We start from the raw sequence: 22,574 nt of genomic DNA on the forward strand, positions 1-22,574 counted from the left end.
ATGTCATGCATTTCAACCGCATTTATTTATGAAAGTCAGTGAACAAACGCACGCAGGTAATTGTTTTTTGGTAAGGGGGATATTTTTTAATGATAACTTTTTTTTATTACAAATGACGCCCAAAATCGATATGCAAACACAGATGGCAAAGTAGACAGTCCCCACATGAATATTATTTTGCCAGAGTTAGATATCAAATCATACATCATAGAGCATCAATCATAAACGGGAGACACAACAGTTATGCTACAGCAAAGTCAAGCAATCTACACACGTTATAATAAACATATCCATATGGACAGGAACTAAAAAGTGGATTGAAATCATTATGAAAGTTACTTTTTAATTCTGTGCTTTAATTATTTAGTATTTGTTTAGTATCTTACACGATTAGGAAGGATGGTGCCAAAATTAAACTTGAGTCATGCCCTTCTCACAGAAGCGTTGCAACTTTTTAAATTAAATGCTTTATGTGCATCGTGAATGGCTCCTGGACGAAATGACCAATGTCCGTTTTGTTTCGAACACTTACATTCACAATTAACGTATATATTTTTAAAACCAGGCTGTTGGTAAATAATGTCTAAAATATGTACTAAAAGTCACAATGATTCCGAGGGGATTAATCCAGATCAACATGCGATAATTAACAGAGAATTAATACAGGGAAAGCGAGTGAAAAAACACGTAAATTGATGCGTCTTGACAGTTAACTGTATTTAGTAAGCCATTTACTGCTTCTAATAATCATACTAGATGAGGTCATTTTGGGACAATTGATTAATTGGAAAATCACTACTTTTTAGTCTTGTCTGCTTTGCCTCTGTTGCTGTGATCGAACCTTTCTGAGCTACAAAATAATGTACAAATGCGCCCCCCCCATTTGGCTCTGACAGCTGATGTTGATTGGGTTGCCATTTGTGAATTGGTCAGAGGCCAGTTTCAACAATCGCACACCTGTGTTCATTTTTCATTTCTATAAAGTTGGGTTGATAATACATTCAAGAAGGTGCATTGTAATCTTGGATGTTCAATCCAGCGCTTCCAATGTAACATGCGCTTTCCTACAAAGCAGACTGTTTTTTTTCAATTAACCGCCGATTCAATCAAGTGAATTGTTCAGCATCCGTTGGTGATGCCGTAAATAAATGTACTACCGACGGTCATAAAAAAAATCCCCATTTGATTAACAAAAAAATGTCTATCTCACTTTATAGTCAATGGATGTTTCTCAGTCGAAACATTTGGTTATTTTACATCAATTGTGCAAGCCGTTTGGAAAACAATTTAAGATGAATATTTTTTTAGACTAAAGCACTCCACTGACACACACGTTGTTAAATAAAAAAGCGAGAACAATTTACCTACACGATATAATTTCCAGCATAGTCAGTCCATAAATCCCAACTAGATGTCCATATATCCTAACTAGAAGTAGGTACATATGGAATAAGAATGTACAGAATAAATTGAAAAGCTGTTAAAATTTTAGTCAATTGTGTAAGGGCTTAAGCGATAGGCCAGGTTGCCTGTCAGTCACACACCTTTCAAATTGTCCCAGAGGAAAGCTTTCAATTGCAACACAATACAGACAGATCAAGTGGCAAAACAAACAATATCAAATTCGATCAAGACACTCCCAGTCCAGTCTCAGCATGGTTCTGCACCAGGGATCTTTGCTTTCTACACTGGAGCCCAAAAAGTTGAGATTAAATCCTGCACCAGCTGTGAAAATCGTTCTGTGGTCTCGCCTCGTTTACCTGCACACATTAATTCCAAGGTCCAAGCTTGCTTAATTTTTTTTTACACAATTTGCTTTTCTCCGAATCTAAGAGGCTTACGTGGTAGTAAACAGCTCCAAGCCACCCTAATGGAAGGCTGTCTCCTGATGCCATGGGCATGGATGTCGATGTAGGATAATTGTGTGAAACATTAACCTAAACTTTTTTCTGTTTAGGCCAAAATTGGGTATATTTTGGTCCTTGCTCACCACTGCCAACGTTTTTAATGACGATTTTAAAAAAAATTAACACCTACCTTAGAATGTTTTTGAGAAAGTAACAGTTCACATGAACTCTTTAAAGTGTATTACTGAGTCTCAATACCTTTCTTGTTAGGATTGTTTTTGCCAATTCTGCTTTTATTTAATCTCCATTTCGTAAGGAAACCAAGGAACACGTTTGATATGGGAATGCCCGACACTAAAACTCTGCAAAGATGCATCAGACACCGACTTGCCTCACGAACCTTTAGGTGGATGTATCACACTACTGTGTAACAGTGGCTTCTTTGTGGTTAACTCATGTCGTAAGAAAGAAAGCAATGATTTGATGCAAGCATGCGAGGTTTAAACATGAGCATCACTGACTAAGCATCATCCACCATTGTATAACGAAAACAGAACCAGTGTGGGAAGCATTTATAGAGCCCTAAATGAACCTCGGAAGAAGTATTGTATGAATAATATATGGTTTGTGAACATCCCAGAAATATGACATGCAATGTCAAATTTGTGAAATGATTTAAATATCTTTCATCCTGCAGTGGTTGCGCTCATTCACCAAATTCATAGGTCACCCTAACCTTTGTTTTAAATTATGTGCACAAATTAGTGGATGAAACATGTCACAGGAGGATTATTGCAATATTTATTGTGCCACAGTCAACACAATAAATCCGTTGCTCTGCAATCCACTTTAGCAAGTGCAGATTCATTGAGCTGTGACACAAGTGACGCATGTATACTGACGTAAGTATGTTAGGGATTTACACGTTTTGGTTACTTACAAATGACATACGTGTGCATATGTTTGTCATATTTAGTTGCCGAGATCACGGAGTGCGTGTTTCGCCTGCAGGCAGTGCTTATGTAAACCCAAGGAAGCGATCAATCTGCGTGTGGCAAAACAGACACAGCTCATATCTGAGTGGCTGGCAACAAAGCATAAAAGGTACACTTTGCGACTGGCAGGGCTCCGAAAACACGAACACTACTGGCTGGCGTTACATCATGCCAATATTCAACTGCTGTGAATTATTAGGGGGCACGGGATACAAATTTCAGATTGTTTCAGAAGCATGTGCAACTGGATGCCCTTGATTTACAAGAAAATTTGATGACAATTCGTCGCGATGATGCTTCTCGTGCCATCATCCCTGGCTACGTGATTGATCGAAATGTACATCGGGCCCCACCCCGACGTGCAACATAAATGAACTTACGGTGAAGAGACGACTACGTCTCGTCTGCTCCGGTGTCATCTGTTCGAGGAGCCGTGCACAACTGGTGGTTTGAGCGCTAATCCTGACCGTGCGGAGGCCCGTGGCCCACAAATTAGTCATAGGTCGAACAAAGCTGGTGTGATTACGAACACGAAATGATGAACACACCTCGTAGTTACCCACTGTATGACTCAAAGATTAATCAAATATAATGCTCTCAAAGCCAACTGTGTTCAGTTTAATCTACAAAAAACGGGAGGCTCCATTCAGGTGCTCAAGGTTTCTGATGGTTAAAATGTAATGCAAGGGGCATGTCCCGGTGTTAGTGCTGCGAAGCAGACGCACATTTGTTGATGTTTTTTCCACAACGGAAAGGCATGTAGCAACTGCCCCGCATTACGATAAGTTCTCAGCGTCGAGGCTGCCCGAGGGCATCTGGGCAAACGTCGTGGGCATCACGTGAGAGTCACACCAGGAGAAGAAAAAAAACCAAAGCACTTCCTGCACTGTACTTGGATTAAGTGAGTTGGATTAGCAAACATGTGGCATTCATAGAGGGTCAATTGTCAAACTTCATCTGTGAGTTAAAATGTATCTGTCATTGAACGTGGACGTAAGTGCACATCTTAAATCTTAGGAAAACTTACGAAGCAGACACGTGCCCACCGGATGGTTGACGCTATGCTGTAGTCAAATGAATAGGCCCGTCGTAGCAGTACAAATGCATCCCCCGGTGAGTTTCATGAATTGTCACAATTTTTCTATGCAAGAATCCATTTTTGTTTTACATTGATTGTGAATGGTAGCAACTATAGAAGCTGCAAGGTGTGATGTGAATACCAATGTGACTTTACCGAAAAAACCTAAGAATATGAATCCTTGCAGTCACAAAAGCTTCAAATCTAGAGTGAATACCAATACGTACAACTTACATTTATAATGCTCCCATAACATGAAATAAAATGCCTCACTGCAAACATGGATAACGTGATAAAAAAATACTGAATCTCGAGTGTGAAATTTGGTGCATGCAATCATGAGCTTAGGAATTTATATTAATTGATGAATAAATGCATGGAGTCCATCCCGAATATGGTGGACAATGTGACCAGCATTTCTATCTGCTGCCTTTGTTTTTCCCTCCTCATTTATGCCAACTCAATGTAGCAAAGGACCACACAAGCCACAATCAATCGGCTCCGAAAATTTAAAGCAGGGATTGAATGCAGGGACACTGCAATTATAGCGTGCACTTGCTGTCTTTCACAGACACGCAAACACGCATTCACAGAACCCCCCTGTTTAGTCTTATGGAATGCATGTGTAACGGCTGTTAGTGAGCATCTATTAAGGCTGGTTGGTATGCTGTACAAGAGGGTGGCGGTGTGGTTATCACCATGCCAATTTGCCTCTGTCTCCCCAGTGCCGTTATTTACACACACTGTAAAAGATAGTACTAATCTCAGGCCGAGTCAAACAAAGGGAACTGAACAATAGGTTCAGACACCACGTGTCACTGAACTTAGCTATGGGTCGTGAATCGAACCCTGGTTGATGGGATCACAGTAGTCTGAAAACCATTCCATCACTGATTCCATCTTGCACACACACGAGCACAGAAATGCCACACTATCTCACGTTGCCAATGCCCTCAGTACAGCAGCACGTGGAAGAGGATATGACATTAAGGGTGAGAGGATATGACATTAAGGGTGAAATAATTACGTGGCACCATGGCCAAACTTATCCTACCTGGGAGTGCCTGTCGGAATGTGTGTAGCGTTGTCAGCATTGCCCACAGTTCTCCTTACCTTCCTGATATAACACTCGTACCTGACACTCCGTCACAGATGCACTGGATACCCATTTGATTGAAAACTTGGTTTCAGGGAAATGTTCATTGATAGTACCTCTGTATTACTTTAGGCAGTGTTACTTAAAATGTCATTTCCTAAGCGAATACTTTGTGAATTAAATATTGTCATTTTCGGACAAAACCCTCTGGCATAACTCATCCCATGTGGAGACAGCCGAAGGAGGGTGGACATTGATCTACTATCTAAGTAAGTGCTGGCATGAGAGGTGAGTGCTACCCAATGATCGTTTCAGAGCACAACTGTGCCTTCATAATATTCCTTTATCAGACTATTACATTTTAACAAACACAATTTTATCATCCATCTACCACTGGTAGTAATAACTAATTTATTCAGTAATTATGTTACATTTATAAACGCAATAGAGCATTCCTTTGCTTTGTTGCTGAAATACCACGTGGTTCCACCCCATCAGTGACTCCAGGCCAGACTAAAATTTCACTTTCTGCACCATCCTTCTCACGAAAGTACAAAAAACACATGTGCCAGGATAATATTACAAAGTAAGACAATTGTTATCCCTCCCTCGAATGCCTATGTACAGTGGTGCAACTCACAACTCCACAGCGTGTGCAGACGATGTGAGAACAACGGGAAAAAAAGATCTGTCGCGCCGTAGCAGCACTCTATAACTATCCCATGGTAGCTGTAAACATTTTTTTGTAATGGTCTACATAGTTTCTCTGTGAAAAAATTTGGAAGCAATGGAAGCCAATTTAAATAGTGACACTTTACACTTAGCAGCAGTAAATAACCACGGTGGAATTTATGGGGAAATTATTTCAAAATGTGTGGTCAACCAACAACGTAGTCGTTCAGCGATTGTTGAATCGCCAGGTTAAGAACACAATAATAATTGTCACTGATCATCAGAACCAAACTGTAACCCACCTTCGGTTGTTGTGTTAGTCGCGGTGCGTTGTTAACCGAAGCGAATGTATTTATACATGCTGCCAATGTTCGCACGAGTAATGCTTGTTTTATTTTTGCTTGTTTTTTTCTTCTTCTTCTTAATAAACATTGCAAAAAGGATTAAACTATACACTGGTAATTATACGGTGAAGCGTATTGTACATCCAGTCAAAATGATGGACAATAGTTCTTAAAATATTAGCATTAATTCAACTACTGTATGTTCAGTTAAGCAAGTAAACAGGTGAAGCAACTGCTATTTTTTTTGTTTAAAATATACCATCACAACCTAATATAACTTTTGCACTTGTATAATTCTTTTAGTTTATTTATTTTCTTTTTTTAAAAATAAAATAATTATCATTAAATGAATTATTAAAAAATAACTTCTCATGCCATCACATGAATTGAAATTCTATTTACATGCAGTCAGACCTTTCCGATACATTTTACATGTTTGCAGTACAAAGTCTGAATGCTCTTAAGTTTAGCGAAACTAAAAACTGAAAAGAATTATATAAGCCGGTCGTAAGTAAACAAATTTAAATGAACACTTTCTAAAGAAAGGTGGTATACCTTTGTTTTAATTATCACAACAGAGTCTTAATAACTAACTTCTTTACAATGCCTATTACATTCGATGCTAATAGAGATACACGCCACAACCTGGGCCAATATCACTCCAAAAAATTTGCCTAAAATATGAAGCGTAAAGTACAGCAATTCCTTAATCAAACAAAGTAATAAGGGGGGGGGGGAAGCTTTTTTCAAACCTTTCTCTCAACCTTTCTCACACAAAAGTGTGCTTGGCTGTCCGTGCACCACACTCACACCTCGGTCTGGAAATCGCCCGTTCCTCCCGTGAAGGAGATCAGGTCTTCCGAAGCTTCCTGCTCCGACGCATCCTTCATCTGGTGTTCGTGTCCCGTGCCGTGGAAGGGCCACATGGCAGGAGCGGGAGACTGCCGCCGGCTGCTGTCGGTTGTCGGCAGATCGAGCGGAGGGCGACTCTGAGAGGACATCTCCTGCAAGGGCAACGACGGCAGGAGTGACAAGCGATGAGATTGTCGCACAACGACACTCGTTGGACCACAATGACAATGTCAGTTAATTGAATGAAGGGCAGAACGGTATGTCGCGAGTCACGCTTAATCAAATTAGTACGTGCGGGTGTGAATGATAGTGATGACTGTGGTTGTGTTGATAGCGGACAATAACCAGGGTGATGAATCTGATGGTTATGACCAGGACGATCAGGATGACAGCATAAACCATCACGCGAACTCCGGTCATTCTTGCGGCAGCTTTTGGCTGGACATCGAACAAAGAGGGCCAATGCATCGTGCGCATTCAGATGCGCTTCTGCGGCTGTCTGGAATGCTCTTTCTTCTGATATTAAGAAGCCACGGGGGGCTGTGCACTTGTAAATGATCTCGATTTAAAATGAATTTCTTTAAAACAGATTTTTGTGTTTAGTTTGTTGTCCTTCGCCCACACTTCCGATTAGCACGGTTGGTTCTGTACAGTTGGAAAGAAGTTCAACTTACATGGCGATGTTGAGGGTGAACGATGAGGAAACTGATGATGACATTATGGTAACAATTGCCTTGAATCTTTATGGTGATTTTGTGATGTGTTCGTCAGTCTACATTAGGCGTTATGGCTGCCAGCGCTTCAATAGACTCCCAGCCTGGAAGAGCATGTGGAAACTCTCCCTCCCTCACTCAACTCTGCCGAGTTATTGAGGTGCCATGAACTCCATGCCAGCCATTAGGATGGGACACATTTCGCTATTCAGACGAGGACAGGACCTCCTGTTCCAGGGGCTTAGACCATAAAGCTATGGCCATGACGGCTGGCTGAAGGAAAGACCAATTTGGACGATGCCAAGAGTAATACCTGTCAGAAAATGTGCTCCTGCAAAGGTAAATTTAAGTTATTACTGCCAGCCATGAACTTTATGCCAGGATTACTGAAGACACACCCCCACTGTTCTCTTATTAATTACACGTCATGTGCCGTTCACGACACCATTTCCACGCGCCACATGAAATCGTGTCGCCGCACTCCAGTGGGCATTGGGCGATGCTCATGACTGCGGCTAGTCCTGAGCCAGTCGTAGAAATTCCATATGCCTATGCCAAGGACCATGGGGACACATCGCTCGGAGGTTGACTGAGCTTATTTTTTCCTCCCATAACCAACAAAATGAGTATCAATTTATGGTACTTTGAAAGGGAACGGTTGCAAGTAGAATGTATACCACTGGTCAGGGTTATTTGTGGAGAGAGACTTTAGCACTCTCCAACCAAGGCTGAGAGCGGTAATGCATTAGCTTTATCTGTAGAACGTGGTCGCGATAACTGATGATGCAAAACAAATTTAACTTTCGTATGCACTTTTGTCGCTAGAAGGGACTTAACCGATAGGATATAGGCCAAATTGATCATTGGCTGCCAAAAACTTGAAGACAAAAACCAGTGCTAAAAGGGTACACAAAACCAGCATTCAATGAAGTGCGCACCCCCCTCGCCCCCCTCTCAGCCTCATGGTGTCATTGCTTGTGACTTAATCTTGCAACGCCATCTCACTAAGCTTTTTGAAACTCAAAGATAGTATCGCTAGTTAAATATTTTCCAAAAACCCGGCACTCACGTGGGAAAGCGTCACATAATTAATGCGTACATGCGCTTTTTCCTCCCTCGTTTATTTTAACCTATCCGCGTCGATCTCCAACCGTGGCTCTTACCCGCATACGTCCACAGTTTAAAAATCGCCGCATGGAGCAGGAGCGTTTATGGACGTGCAGGAGGAGCTATGTTAAGCACCATAATGCCCTGTGCCACAGTACACAAGGGCTTTGTAGCGCAGGGCAATGCAATGTGCAAGGGCCAGGGCCGGATTAAGGTTCTTGTAGGCCCCTGGCACTTGTTTCGTAGGCCTTCCGTGATAACTTTCTACACTTGGCACTGCTGCCCCTGGTTACGACTACTACTGCCGCTGTCGCTCGCTTGTTTCACACGGTACTTCGTCCAGTCGCTGGACAGATCTCGTTACTAATACGTTCATTATTTAGTCTGTGACCCTAATTTGATGGGAGCACGCTGTGTGCCGCAGATAAGCAGATTTAATTTGAAACACTGTGCCTATCCTTGCTATGTCAATGAATTTATTCAAGGAAATATCTTGGCTACATTCTTTTTCAATAGAAACAAAAATACATGGTCACATTTTTTTTGTAGGCCCTTTAGTTTTCATCGGCCCTAGGCATAGTATGCACTGTGTCTGGTATGCCTTTAAATTTCATAGGCACTGTTGGATAATACGGCCCTGGCAAGGGGGGTGTCGGAATATAATTGTGCAGCATTATCTCTTATAGAGGTCGTTTGCTTCATCCGTGCTCTCCCTCCCACGCTCTAACCCGTCTCGTGTACACGCTCAATTCTTCGCCTTGAGGCACAATCATTTGCACGGATTTTACAAAATAGCTCAAACTGTGAAATTGCAATCATTACAATGGTATTATTATATGATGACACACACAAACACATGAACACTTAGTTGCTCGTTTCACTTAAATGAAAATAAAATGTAACTGCGGTTATTGTTCAAGACGCTGCAAGTTTCACAACTGAAACTCGCTCTCCTCCTCGCGATACCGGTGAATCGTGCCATGAGCTCGCTGCACATGCTGCACACGCTTCACCCGCTTCACCCACACGCACGCTGCCTCCCGCAAGAGCTGCCCAGCACTGGAAGGCTGCACGGTGAGTGGCGTTGTGGTGCGGGTGAATGCTGCATGTTTCATGGTGCGTGACATTTGGTGCCGTGTGTGGGGTTCTGAGCTCGTGTAGACTCACGCTCACGCTCTCCACCACCGAGTCGCTGCCAGGGGACGACAGGCTCCATCTTTTCTCCGACTGCTGCAAAAAAATATAATAACGAAAGGGCTGATGTAAAGTCTAATGGCAAGGGTGGCGTACGAATGTCTTTTTGTACTTTTCCATCTGGAGTCTATCGTTGGTAGCTCACACGATTATCATATGACATTATTTATGTGACCGACATGATTACACATGATAATTGCCCAGGCGACGATTCTTTAGCACGGTTATTCGGTACTTGTGGAGTGACATCGGGGATGTCACTGTATGGTGCCGGCCCGATAGGGCCGTGGCGCGCGATGCACCGTCATCGCGCACACCCCGTGGTGGTTGTGGTACCAGCCCTAGCGGGGCTTGGTGTGCGCTGGGATAGTGCGGGCACCACGCATAGTGTGTAGTGCGGGCTTACACAGGGGGGAGCGGGAGAGTGTCAGCCCAGGGACAGTGTTGCCTCGGGCCATGGCACTCTGGTTGACCCCGTAGACACGTGATCACGAGTGTCCAAAGAAGGGGCCCCAGGTGGGGGAGCGGGGGACTAGGGGGTGATCACATGTCCGGGGAGAGCTCTCGAGAGAGATCTAGAGGAAGCTAGAAGGCTCCAGAAGGCAGGCGGGGCCAAGGGCGGAGCGGCCCCGACCCGGGAGGATATAAGGCGGGTCCCTGAGAGGGACCGGGGTCGCTGCATTCGACAAGCTGAAGCTCCACGTCTACAAGCTGGAAGCTCCACGTCTACAAGCTGGAAGCTCTACGTCTACAAGCTGGAAGCTCCACGTCTACAAGCTGGAAGCTCCACGTCTACAAGCTGGAAGCTCTACGTCTACAAGCTGGAAGCTCCACGTCTACAAGCTGGAAGCTCCACGTCTACAAGCTGGAAGCTCTACGTCTACAAGCTGGAAGCTCCACGTCTACAAGCTGGAAGCTCCAGGTCTACAAGCTGGAAGCTCCACGTCTACAAGCTGGAAGCTCAACACCTACAAGCTGGAAGCTCCACGTCTACAAGCTGGAAGCTCCACGTCTACAAGCTGGAAGCTCCACGTCTACAAGCTGGAAGCTCCACGTCTACAAGCTGGAAGCTCCACATCTACAAGCTGGAAGCTCCACGTCTACAAGCTGGAAGCTCCACGTCTACAAGCTGGAAGCTCCACATCTACAAGCTGGAAGCTCCACGTCTACAAGCTGGAAGCTCCACGTCTACAAGCTGGAAGCTGCACGTCTACAAGCTGGAAGCTCTACGTCCTAAAAGGCATCAACACGTGGTCGGGACCCGAGTGAGGGCCCAACCTTTCGTAGCAGTAACTCCTCTGTATGGCCACCTCCCTAGGCTGTATCTGGTGTTACGTGTTACAATAAAAGTGTTGCCTCTAAAGAACAACGTCTGTGACTCAGTTGGACTCACTACACTTGTAACACAGTCGCTTTACATTTTTGGATGCATTTTGTGAATAGTTTGAGTAATTCTGGCCATAACGCTGCAGCACAACTGTCGACTTAAACTGCGAGTGCTGTGCGTGCTCAGAGGCCTGCGAGCAGACGTGGCAAGTGCTGGATTCACATCCCTTCAGAAGGACAGGCACACCTGTCGCATTCCCACACACGGGAATGTACCGCCGACTAGCACGGTTGTCTACGTATGGTGCGGAAGAAGCTCAACAAACACATACGTGTCTTTGACCTTTGACCGGATGATCAAAACAGGGTGCCTCAAAGCCCATCTCGATTACAATCATTGCCACATCAACATTTCTCTATCCACTGCTAGACAGAATCCCTCCAGCCTTGGTACAATTTCTGCTTGCTTTTAAAGCTGCGAATATATGTTGTTCATTATCTTGCAACGATTAAATCTGTCCACCTTTGCTCTGGTCATCCCGCTCAACAATGCTCTCTCTCTGCTCAGTGCCAGTTCTCTTCCTCCACTCGCTTCATATCACCAAGCAATTTTCCCTGCCCAAGAACATTTTCATTCCAGCTATAGAGCCTGCCAGTAATGATGCTCATCAAGAGGGTACATTCAGGTGGGGCTCCACTTCCAGATACTGCCAGCCAGACTCCTTTGACAAAACAATTTTGGTGCGACCGGTCAAATTATATTATAGCGCTGCTAGATACGTTTGTCAAGCCACGCAACAGCGTAGCAGAATACTCAACTCACAATGGGAATGTTGCGAATTGAAATCTCAGCTGGGGATAAATTCATCAGATAATTGCCCCACCTCCAGTGCCGGATTAAGCTAGTGCGGGGCCTGTAGTGTATGTTATAAAGGGGGCACGAAATAAAAAAAACGTAAATATTAAAACACAATTTTTTAACTTGCATCGTAAAGTAATTGCAATTTTTAATTTGCTATACAGCCAGATAATACGACAAATCGCTAACATTAAACACCCAGTCGTTCATAAAAGTTGAAGGCAGTATAGTACTATAGTAAGAGCAAGTGCAGAATCACTGAACCGGAATTGATAGCTTGAAAGCATTTCGTGCGGGGCCCTTGAAAGTGCGGGGCTTGTGGCTACACATGTAGCTACTTTTGCTACTACGATAATCCGGCACTGCTCACCGCCCACCCCCGCCCTGGGATTCGATACAATGAGCACCACTTTGGAGGAAGTCCACATTGGTTGTTCTGTGGAGACACTGGCCCCTGCCACGTTGATGTGGCATAAGCACCACTGTGACTAAACACCGTTTAATTGTATTTTGCTTTAACAAAATGTGTGCTGCATTCGTGTGCATGAATGTGTGGATATATGTGTTGGTAGATGTATAGACACCTATGAGATAGACTCTGTCGGTCCATGTATGTGCCAACAGGCAAGCAAGAGACAGACGACTTGCAAGGCAGGGATATTTATGGACTTCATGGAAGACAGAAACCAAATAAAAATGCAATTATTAAAAGAGATGTATGGACGAAGAGAGCTAGGAACCACAAAAATAGATCGATATTTCCATTCTCAAATGAACATTGGGAAGTTCTCATCCCCAGAGTTGATTCTGGATGGTGAGGGACCAGTGGTGGGAATTCTAAACGCCCACAATTTGGGACCAGTCTCTCTATCAGACAGCACCTGTTGATCTCCCACCAAAATATGCAGTCTCATATGGTGTTGCTTATTTTACAAACCCTGAAGGAGTGATTGGCGTAAGACAGCACTACCTAGAACTTGAACGGACGACCTTATTGATGGGAACCCTGATAAACGATCAGCCGGACACAGTGGTGAATGCCTGCCATTGCAACACTTTTTAGTTGAGGGTTGGTGGTTCATGTAGTGTTTTGTGAAACTCTCAACTCGACTGAGCTATGAGTAATGGACATCTGTGAAAAGGAGCTTTATATGTCATCAGATTCCTCCAGTATAAATATTCTGATCACCAGGAGGTGGTAGAGCAAGTGTAATAAATCCATCTGTGCAGAGCTTTGAATTTTATCCCTTTAGTTTTGTTGGATTTCTCTTGGTTCTCCAGTTTTAATCAACACGCCAAAAACTCAATAATGGAACTGGCCAAGCATTCCAGTGTAGGACCATCCTGAAAAAAGTTATAAAGGGCATGATAATGACTACCAACTTAACTAAATACCAGTTGTCAGAAGAAGAAAAACTATTACAAGGAATGTGCAGGGATATTACTTGGCCAAAACAAATGACAACCAAAACAATGCGTATCTTTCAGCCCAATATGTGACGTGAAAGGTTTAGTAAGTGGTCTTAAGGGGCACTCTGAGATGGAAATTCTCCTGACAGATCTCTACGGGATTGAGGTCTGTGCCACTTATGCAAGCGTACGTTCATTATCGACAAAGGTTAAGCTGGCTCGTGAATGTGCACGTTGGTAAATCCGTCTTGAATTTGCGGCATGCTAGATAAGTTAATAAAAGTCTTGGCCACTCCGCTGGGCAACGTGAACTTCTCAATTCAATATGCCGTAAATCCGTATGAGGGCCGGGCATTTCATGACAAAATTGTTTTAAAATCCCCGTCGATGGTTGGATTGTAATTAAAATTGCACGCCAGATTATTGACGAGGAAAGGTTTATTAATGTTCGGCCATTCTCATTTACACTTGACTAATTAGCAAGAAAACCTTCCTTTGGTGTGGCTTAAAAACAACTTGGGCATGCGCGAGCGCAACGGGAAAAAGTTTGAAGCAAACAACTGTTCAAAGGTCTCTTTTTGAGGTTTAACTTTTTCCCCCAAAAAGAAAACTGCCCAAAAATGAAACTGTCAAGGCACTCGCACACCTTGGTGGTTTATCTCACACGTCAGCAAGTGTTATGTCACTGCAGTGGTTACATATCAGGGAATGGCGGTGTTGAGAAACGTTCATGCGATCGCTAGAATTTAACCAGCCGTGGCTGTTCAAGTGGCCCATCTGCACTGTGTTCAATGTGCGGTTGATTAAATCAGGCCAAATAACTTTTGCGACAATGTTGCACTCTGACCCCCGTATGAATGTTTTTTTTCACGAAGGTAAAACACTTCGCAAAGCCCAAGGCTATATGTATTTATGTACTGTATTTTAAAACTTCTTTCGCACCGTATGTAGCCAAACCGTGCCAATCCGAGGTGCGGACAACTAAAGAGCTATCAACACTTTGTGATTTCGCGAGCACCGGTCTTGTGTTGTTATTCAGTATACTTTAGTCAAAGTGCAGATTTATTCCGACTAAAAAAAGTGTCCTTGTCAGTTGCCCACTGATTATCTATTCATATAAAAGGGAAATTTGTGAATGTGTGTCTGTTCGAAATGTTTAGCATACTTCCCGACATGCAACTAACTTGAAATGTGGCATGTGGGTAGCTTCCAGACGGTACACAATGCAAACAAGTATATAAATAGACTTTTGTATTTTGGGGGGCGGAATAATGGATTATTTTGCACGGTAAGTGAGTGGTGACGTCACATCTGTGATGTCACATCTGTGATGTCACCCGCATGCGGCAGCGTCACGCAGGGTGCCTGGTGACATCACGCATCCCCCCCACCCCCAAACCCTCCGCATAGGCCGTGTATTAATCCAAGACAAAAATCCAAGTCTCGGGCGAAGCCGGGTAGTAAAACGTGGATATCAAAGTTTCATATCACATCTGAGTGCCGGCCTTCACAAAGAAGGAGCTCTTTCTTTGCTCGCTCGTGGCAGTTTTAACGAACGGCGCGGATACTCACGTGACCACAATTCGTAACAGGGACACCGTAAAAAAAAAAAGTACCCCGCCAGTAAATACGTGGAGAAATAGCGAACGCCTCTGTAGAGAACTTAAACATTTGAGTCTGGCATTGGTAACGGCGGAGGGGATATTTCCCCCCCCCCGCCAATTTGAAGAGTGAGGGGGCAGAGCTTTGGCCTGCGTTGTCGTCAGCTGTTACTTTGTGGGCGTTCCCCTTTTTTCACTCTTACAGTTGTTAAAGAGCTGGGTTGGAGGGGGAAGAGCGCCTTGACAAAGGAATTTGCATATCAAGAGGAATTTATCATATTTATGGAAAATGCAGATATGGGATTAGTCACTACTTGTGGAATGCGTAGGAGGTGGGGGGGGGGTTTCAAAGTCATATGCCCGTGCATTATGCAGGATTAGCAACATCAAAGGGAGGGAGTAGGGTTAGCAGTAATAAAGGGAAGGAATGTTAATAGTATGGAGCTGCAGCAGTTAAACCACCACGTAAAAACTAAAATATAAACTACATCAGTATCATCAATATACTAAATATACTCTCCAATAAGCTGAGCTACTAACAGTAAGTCATACATTACAATTCTATGTCGCAAAAAATATAACATGCCTCCAGCTAAACTTTTTTCTCTTACATCACACGGGTCTACCCCGTACTATATACTGCCATAGACAAACCCAACATAGCAGTCACGAAAGCTTTAAATCGAAAGTTGTTAAAGAGTGGTATTTGTGACCAGAACCATCCTGAGCGTGATCAGAACATCTTTGACTGCACGAGTTAGTAAGGTGCCGAATAGGGGAATAGCCCGCACCTTTTTATAACTGCGTTTGGGCAATTTATCATCGGTTGCAAAACAAATTTGCGGCAGAGAAATATCGCCCTTTTGAAACTCCTACAATCAGAGGAGCATTAAAAGGCGCATAAATCATCACGCGAATTCCAGTCAACATCGCATGGCTTTTGGTTAGCCATCGAACAAAGATGGCCAATGCATCGCGCACTTTCAGATTCGCTTCTGCGGCCGTCTGGAACGCTCTTCCTTCCGATATTAGGAAGCCGCTGGAGCTGTGCACTTTCAAATTTAGGGGCTGTCCATAAATGACGTCACACGATTTTGGACGATTTTTGAACCCCAACCCCCTTCGTCACACGACGTCACAAAAAGGCAGACCCCCCCCTCAAATATGACGTCACAAACCTCTGCCCCCCCCCCCAAAAAAAAAACATGCTTCAAATCGCTTTAAACTATTGTCATTGTAGTGCGTATTTAATGTGGCGCTGCACTCTGATGTTGAGAAAACATTTGTTAAAAGGTCTAATTAATTAAGTAGAACGTGTTGTCTATATTTATTTAAAGTTGCGCATTCTGATGTGACGTCACATTTCAAACCCCCCCCCCCTCGTCACACATCGTCACAAATGTCTGCCCCCCCCCCCCCCCCGCTTAGGTGCGTGACGTCATTTATGGACAACCCCTTAGATTGACAACTCATTTCTTTAAAACTGCTTTTATTGTGTTTAGTTTGTTATCCTTTCCCAGCACTCCCGATTATCACGATTGACTACGTATGGTGCAAAAGAAATTCAACATACAGTATGTATAGAAAAAAAGTCATGGAAGATGCTACAGAACTATCTGTGAAGTGAGTTTAATATTGGCTCAACTCATGCAGAGCTAAATCATGTTAAATGACGTGGAAAACAAACCGCACATTTGACGTGGTGCTTTTCTTCGTTTTATTTGTGTGCAAAGTTGATGGTCAAGAGTCCATGCCCCGTAATCAGAGTCTGGTGACTTCAAATCTTGGTAAGGGGTTTCATTAATCGACTTGAGCATTCTGGGTGAGTCAATTGTGGTTGTCTTATCAATCGACTTGCCCGTGCCATCACAGAAAATGTAAATTCCATTAAATAGTTCAGAACTGGTGTTATGGAGATGAGCACCACTCAATGCTTGTGTACGCAAGACATAACCATGTCCTTTGTGTCTTTGTTTGGGGCTGAGTTGCAATCAACAAAATCACCACACGTGGAGAGGGAAATGTAACCCTCGCATAACTTCCAAGATTTGAACTCAGGTGCTCAGTGGTCCCGGGTCAGTGCTCCGACACTGACATTTTATTTTAGCCGCCCAACCCCACGGTCACAAAACATATCTCATGAGATGCCGATACTTGAGTGCAAGAAGTGCAATGGATAAGAATGTTGTGCCGACAGCTCTGTTCGCTCACCTTCAGGCTATCTGCAGGTGACTGCCAATGTCGATCCAAAGTTGGGAATTTTTGGCTCATCTCATGAAACATCTCATGGTGCCTCTTTCTCGTGTGCATGATTTTCTGCAAAAAAGGCCAAAAGCCACAAGCGAAGTTAAAGTGTATACGAACAAAACTCACACGCACAAGCGAAGTACAGTAGACAAGATTATCCGCGCTAATGACAGGGAGGACGGCCGCGGATTATTCAAAATCGCGGATATTCCAAAAATATAACCATTATCCGTGGATCTCTATGCCAAAAACGAACGATCGACCGATCTATGCGCGTGCTCAGTGATAACACTTTCCTGCTCCCGCGCATAAGACTCTGCCCGCTAAGTGGATAGCTGAGCCACGCCCATCAACATCAAACTCCACCCACTTTTGTCAAGATATGCAACTACTGTACTGTAGAGGCGATCAAGTGGATTTCGGTTTAAGTGCGTGACTTGTAATGGGCATTTTTAAAAATAACAATGTATTACTGTTTTTAGATTATTAATTTGGGCTTTATAGAAACCATGAGTTATTACATTATGTCAAAATCTCAGGTGCGTGGTAAATCCATAAATCGGATAAACCGCATTAGGATAATCAACAGTATACTGTACAAACAAAAAGCACAACATAAGCAAAGTTAAGGTATGAGAATAGGTTTTCCCCTTTTTTCTGGCAACAAAACAGGTGTTAAGATGTTAAAACACCAAACTGAAACCTTTTACAAGGAATCATGTCTGCATTAACCGCAATACTTGTGGTCAGAATGCAAACTAAAAACATACTCTGATAATATATGCATTGTCTTTGAAACTGATTGGTCCACACCAGAGACAGCTTTCTTTCGAGCCTAGTCTCAAATGGTGTTAGACCAGAGGTTTGGTGTTTTAACATCTTAACACCTGTTTTGTTGCCAGAATAAAGGGTGAAAAAAAGGGGAAAACCCTCTTATCATATTTTGGTACTGGCAAAGGAGGCCCCATGATAAAGTTAAGGTATATACACAAAAAACATGCACACAAGTACAATTCAAGTATATATAAAGAAATGCGTCTCACTCCTGCCTGTCAGATGGTCACATTTGCTCAAAGCTCTTAGATGGTGACAGAAGACAAGAGGGCCACAAAGCAGGACCCGTTTATGGTTTTTTGCAGAATGCACGAGGCTGAGTGCTTTTTGTACAAGTTTCTGTGATGTTGGAAAAAACCATGGGGGTTTCCAGCCTGCAGCGACTTTTTTTATTATTCGGATGGGATTTCTTGTCATTTACAGACCTGACTTCTGGAGTACAGCAATATAGAGAAACACTTAAATCCAGATGGGGGAGATAACGACCAGTTGCCCTTGGAAGTCAGGTGTCAACTGTGCAACAGCTGTCTGATCTATTTGAGGGAAGAAAGTGATGATGAGGTGCGATGGCATCAACGGCAATGGCCATTGCGTCTCGCCCTTCACCTCGTCTTTCCAAAGCCAAGGTATCACGCGCTTTTGACTCAAACTCCCCTCTTCATGAGCGAACTTGGTAAATGCTTTACAACATATCTGTGACCGACCGCTGAATGAATTCACCCTTGAAGGACAGCGGAATGCTCATTAAAACTTTAGAATTGACAAATGCCTCATTCTGTGTGCGTTTGCACGGAAGCGACCTCTCTCTCTCTCGTTGCGTTAACCTACATGTGAGCAGAACGGCGTTTCAAAACCGCACGCTTGAGCGGTGAGCAGCTGGCTTGTTTAAGCTTTATTTTGTGTAATTGTGCCCACAGGATACGTTACAAGTTTAAAACAAAAATTGTTCTTAATGAAGCAACACGGTTTCTAAGCCTTTTCCGCAATAGAGCTGCGTACTATTCTGTTAAGCTGCCGCTAATAAAACAACTCAGAATAAGGACATTAGACTAATGAGCACAGTTTGTACAGTAATGTAAAGGTTACCGGAGATTTTATTCAAAATTGACTTGATGAACATTAATGTAGCGAAATGTTTAAGGATTTAAAAATGGGGAAAAAGCGATATCAATAACGGAAGCCAAAACCCTTAAGACGTGTAGCTTGTGCGGAGTGAAAGTGGAACATATATCAAGGGGTACAATGCACCGCTGCGCTAACGGCATGAACGCATGACCTTGGCAGTTACAATTTTCCAAGGAGAGAATCAAAATGAATGGTTGTCTCTCAGTGTATCTGTACGTACGTAAGTGTACGTCGAACTTCTTCCGCCGTACATAGGCGACCACGCTAATCGGAGTGTGCGGGGGAAGGACAACAAGAAACTATCTACGGGTTCTTCAAGTGGCTGATTTGTCTTCTGAGTGGAATATGACTTTTGGGTTCATAGAGGCGTGATTTCAAGTCATGCATTTGGACCTTTTTGCCAGTATCAAACATGATCTGATTGTCTTTGAAACTGATGGGTTTACACCAGAGACAGCCTTCTTTAGGGCCTAGTCTCACCAGTGTCAGATCAGAGAACGCCAAAAGATGAACAGTACAAAGACAATGCCATGTATTATCAGAGCATATTTGTTTGCATGTTCACCACAAGTACGTGTGGTCAATGCAAGCTTGATTCCTTGCAAAAGGGTTTCTATTTGGTGTTTCAACATCTTAACACCATTTCGATTTAAAGCTTTCGTGACTGCAGGGATTCATCTTCTTGGTTCTTTCGGTAAAGTCACGTAGAAGGGAAATAATAAAATAATAAAAATAAAACATAATAAAATAATTCTCACGACGTTTCGGCCACAACGCAAGCAGCCGTCCTCAGGTGAAAAACACTGTCTTTTCGACAGACCTGTTCTTCACCTGAGGACGGCTGCCTGCGTTGTGGCCGAAACGTCGTGAGAATTATTTTATTATGTTTTATTTTTATTCTTTTATTATTTCCCTTCTACGTGACTTTACCGAAAGAACCAAGAAGATCTTAAGACCAATTTTATTGCCAGAAAGGGTAAAACATGTTCTCATTTTCTCATTTTCCATAACACTCCGCTTCATTTCACAGGCCATGATGATGGCATGGACACGTAAACACCCAAGGAACACTACCTATTTGATGGCAACTTGCTCTGCCTGTAATTAATACAGGAACTTAATAATTGTGCTAATGCTGGATCAAAATACAGCCGCATACCTCAAGTGAATGTTAATCGGATGAGAAACAACCTGCAGGAGTAAATGCAGTGAATGTTGTTGTGGGAAGTGCTGCAGAGATCTGTGAACTGATTCTTTGGGAAAAGTTCCGCAATTTCTTTTTTTCTGGAGCTGTAAGGTGATGAGGTGGTTGCTGTGATGCTTGTGGGATTTTAATGATGGGGGGGGGGAGGGTGGGGAAAGTTACGTTCTGTTTTGCTGCTAAAAGAGAACTGGAAAAATTTCAAAAGAAGCAAAACAAAAAAAAAGATGAATAGGCTTCTGCACATCACTCAAGCTTATCCAAGGAAGGTGGTCTAAACCCTCAAATGCGTGAGTGTCAAGGTTTATAATTATCCATTTCTTTTGACAGATTATCTAAGAGACTGGGCCAACGTGAGGAATTCACTGTTCACATTGGACACAGGGATGTTCTTTGCCATGATCACTTGTGTCCATGACGAATATGCACGAATGCTGTCCCTGTTATTGCAACGTGCTTCACACAGCCAGAATGAGCATGGGGGGGGGGGCATGACCCAGCAGTGGAAATTCTAAATTTTCACGGCTGGGATCAGTCTCTCCTCGTATGGGCCACTGTTGACTGACCACACATTGGCATGCATTCTGTTGAGTCCCACGGCTGAGTTGATTCCCCACCAGGGTTTTAACCCGCAAACTTTCTGATTTTAAATCGAGCAGTCTGAGTGGAGAGCCCCCTAGTCAGATGATTGTAGAGATATTTAAAGGGACCAAAGTTGAGAGGTCAAGTGTTTCACCAAAAATATAGAATGTCCATCTTCTTGGTTCTTTCGGTAAAGTCACGTAGAAGGGAAATAATAAAATAATAAAAATAAAACATAATAAAATACAATTCTCACGACGTTTCGGCCACAACGCAAGCAGCCGTCCTCAGGTGAAGAACAGGTCTGTCGGAAAGACAGCGTCGTGAGAATTGTATTTTATTATGTTGCATTTTTATTATTTTATTATTTCCCTTCTACGTGACTTTACCGAAAGAACCAAGAAGATGAATCCCTGCAGTCACGAAAGCTTTAAATCAAAATAGAATGTCCAGTTAATCAATGATCACATATACACTTAACAATCTATGCTGTGTAAAACATTTTGTGAAAAAACTACAATTGCGCTTACCTGGAAATCTAGCTCAGAATATTTTGCTTTTCGTCTCTGAAATAAAATGGCAAAATAGCAAGTCACTTATTATGCTCATTTTCTCGAATGCGATAAATAAGTTAAGACAAATATAACAATTATTATCAAAAGTATGCTTTTTTTGTTATAATCATTTTCAGGTGGTACATTAATGAATTCTAATTATATTTGCGGTCAGCGTTCATTAAAGCGTAAGACCTGCACTTGTCAAAGGATATTATATTAAATATAAAGTATGTTTGGCACGCCTACGAACAAATCACCCGGAATGCACCCTGTCTCATCAGACCTCACAAGCTAAGCAGGTATGAGCATGGAGAGTGCGCTTGGATGGGCAACCACCACCGTGCACAACCGGTGCTGTAGGCTGTGACTGCGGGGCTGTTTTAAGCATAGGGCAATGCATACATATCCAATGCTGTACTGTACTATTATGCAACGTCTATGCTCCCCGCCTTCATGAATCCTCAATGACCAAGCGTGGTGAAGTATGGTCAAATAACCCCATAGGGGTGGGGGGGGAAGCCCTCATCCAGCAGTGGATTGATAAAATGTCTGCACATTGATGTACTGCAGAAGGATTATTGGAGACGAGCCCTACACTTTTCTCTGCTCACACGAGCAACGGGTAGAAATTCCACATTGCCATGGCATGAGCCAGTCTATCATTGAGACAACTGCTGTTCCAATATCTACAGCCATGCAGCCATTATACATTACACTAAGACTATCATTGGACATCAATGGGAGGAAAGTATGACCAACCCTGCCCACACAGTACTGTCAGATACATATAAAAGTCTGCCGGTAATATTTATTGTTCAGGTTGCTGTACAGACAGAGAAGTTCGCGTTAGACTAAGATGGCTAGCAATTGATTTCAAGTTAAGCCAATCGGAGGTTACCACTTTAGCAGGCAGCAAGAAAGGTATGGATCCATC

At 43.1% G+C, this 22,574-nt stretch overlaps 1 protein-coding gene across 1 annotated transcript in view; it reads right to left on the reverse strand.

Annotated features, from left to right (window-relative positions):
• Positions 1–75: 75 nt before the first annotated feature.
• Positions 76–22,574, reverse strand: part of LOC133353066 (adhesion G protein-coupled receptor B3-like) — a 176,243-nt gene continuing 153,744 nt past the window's right edge. Inside the window, 4 exon segments of the mRNA XM_061569166.1 lie at positions 76–7,036; positions 9,872–9,934; positions 17,306–17,410; positions 21,614–21,649. Of these exon segments, the coding sequence (XP_061425150.1) occupies positions 6,839–7,036; positions 9,872–9,934; positions 17,306–17,410; positions 21,614–21,649 (402 nt within the window). The 3' untranslated portion in view covers positions 76–6,838.

Source organism: Lethenteron reissneri, chromosome 42 (genome assembly GCF_015708825.2).
Source record: "Lethenteron reissneri isolate LAM-NWPU_2019-01 chromosome 42, ASM1570882v1, whole genome shotgun sequence".
In the NCBI taxonomy this organism is placed as follows: domain Eukaryota; kingdom Metazoa; phylum Chordata; class Hyperoartia; order Petromyzontiformes; family Petromyzontidae; genus Lethenteron; species Lethenteron reissneri.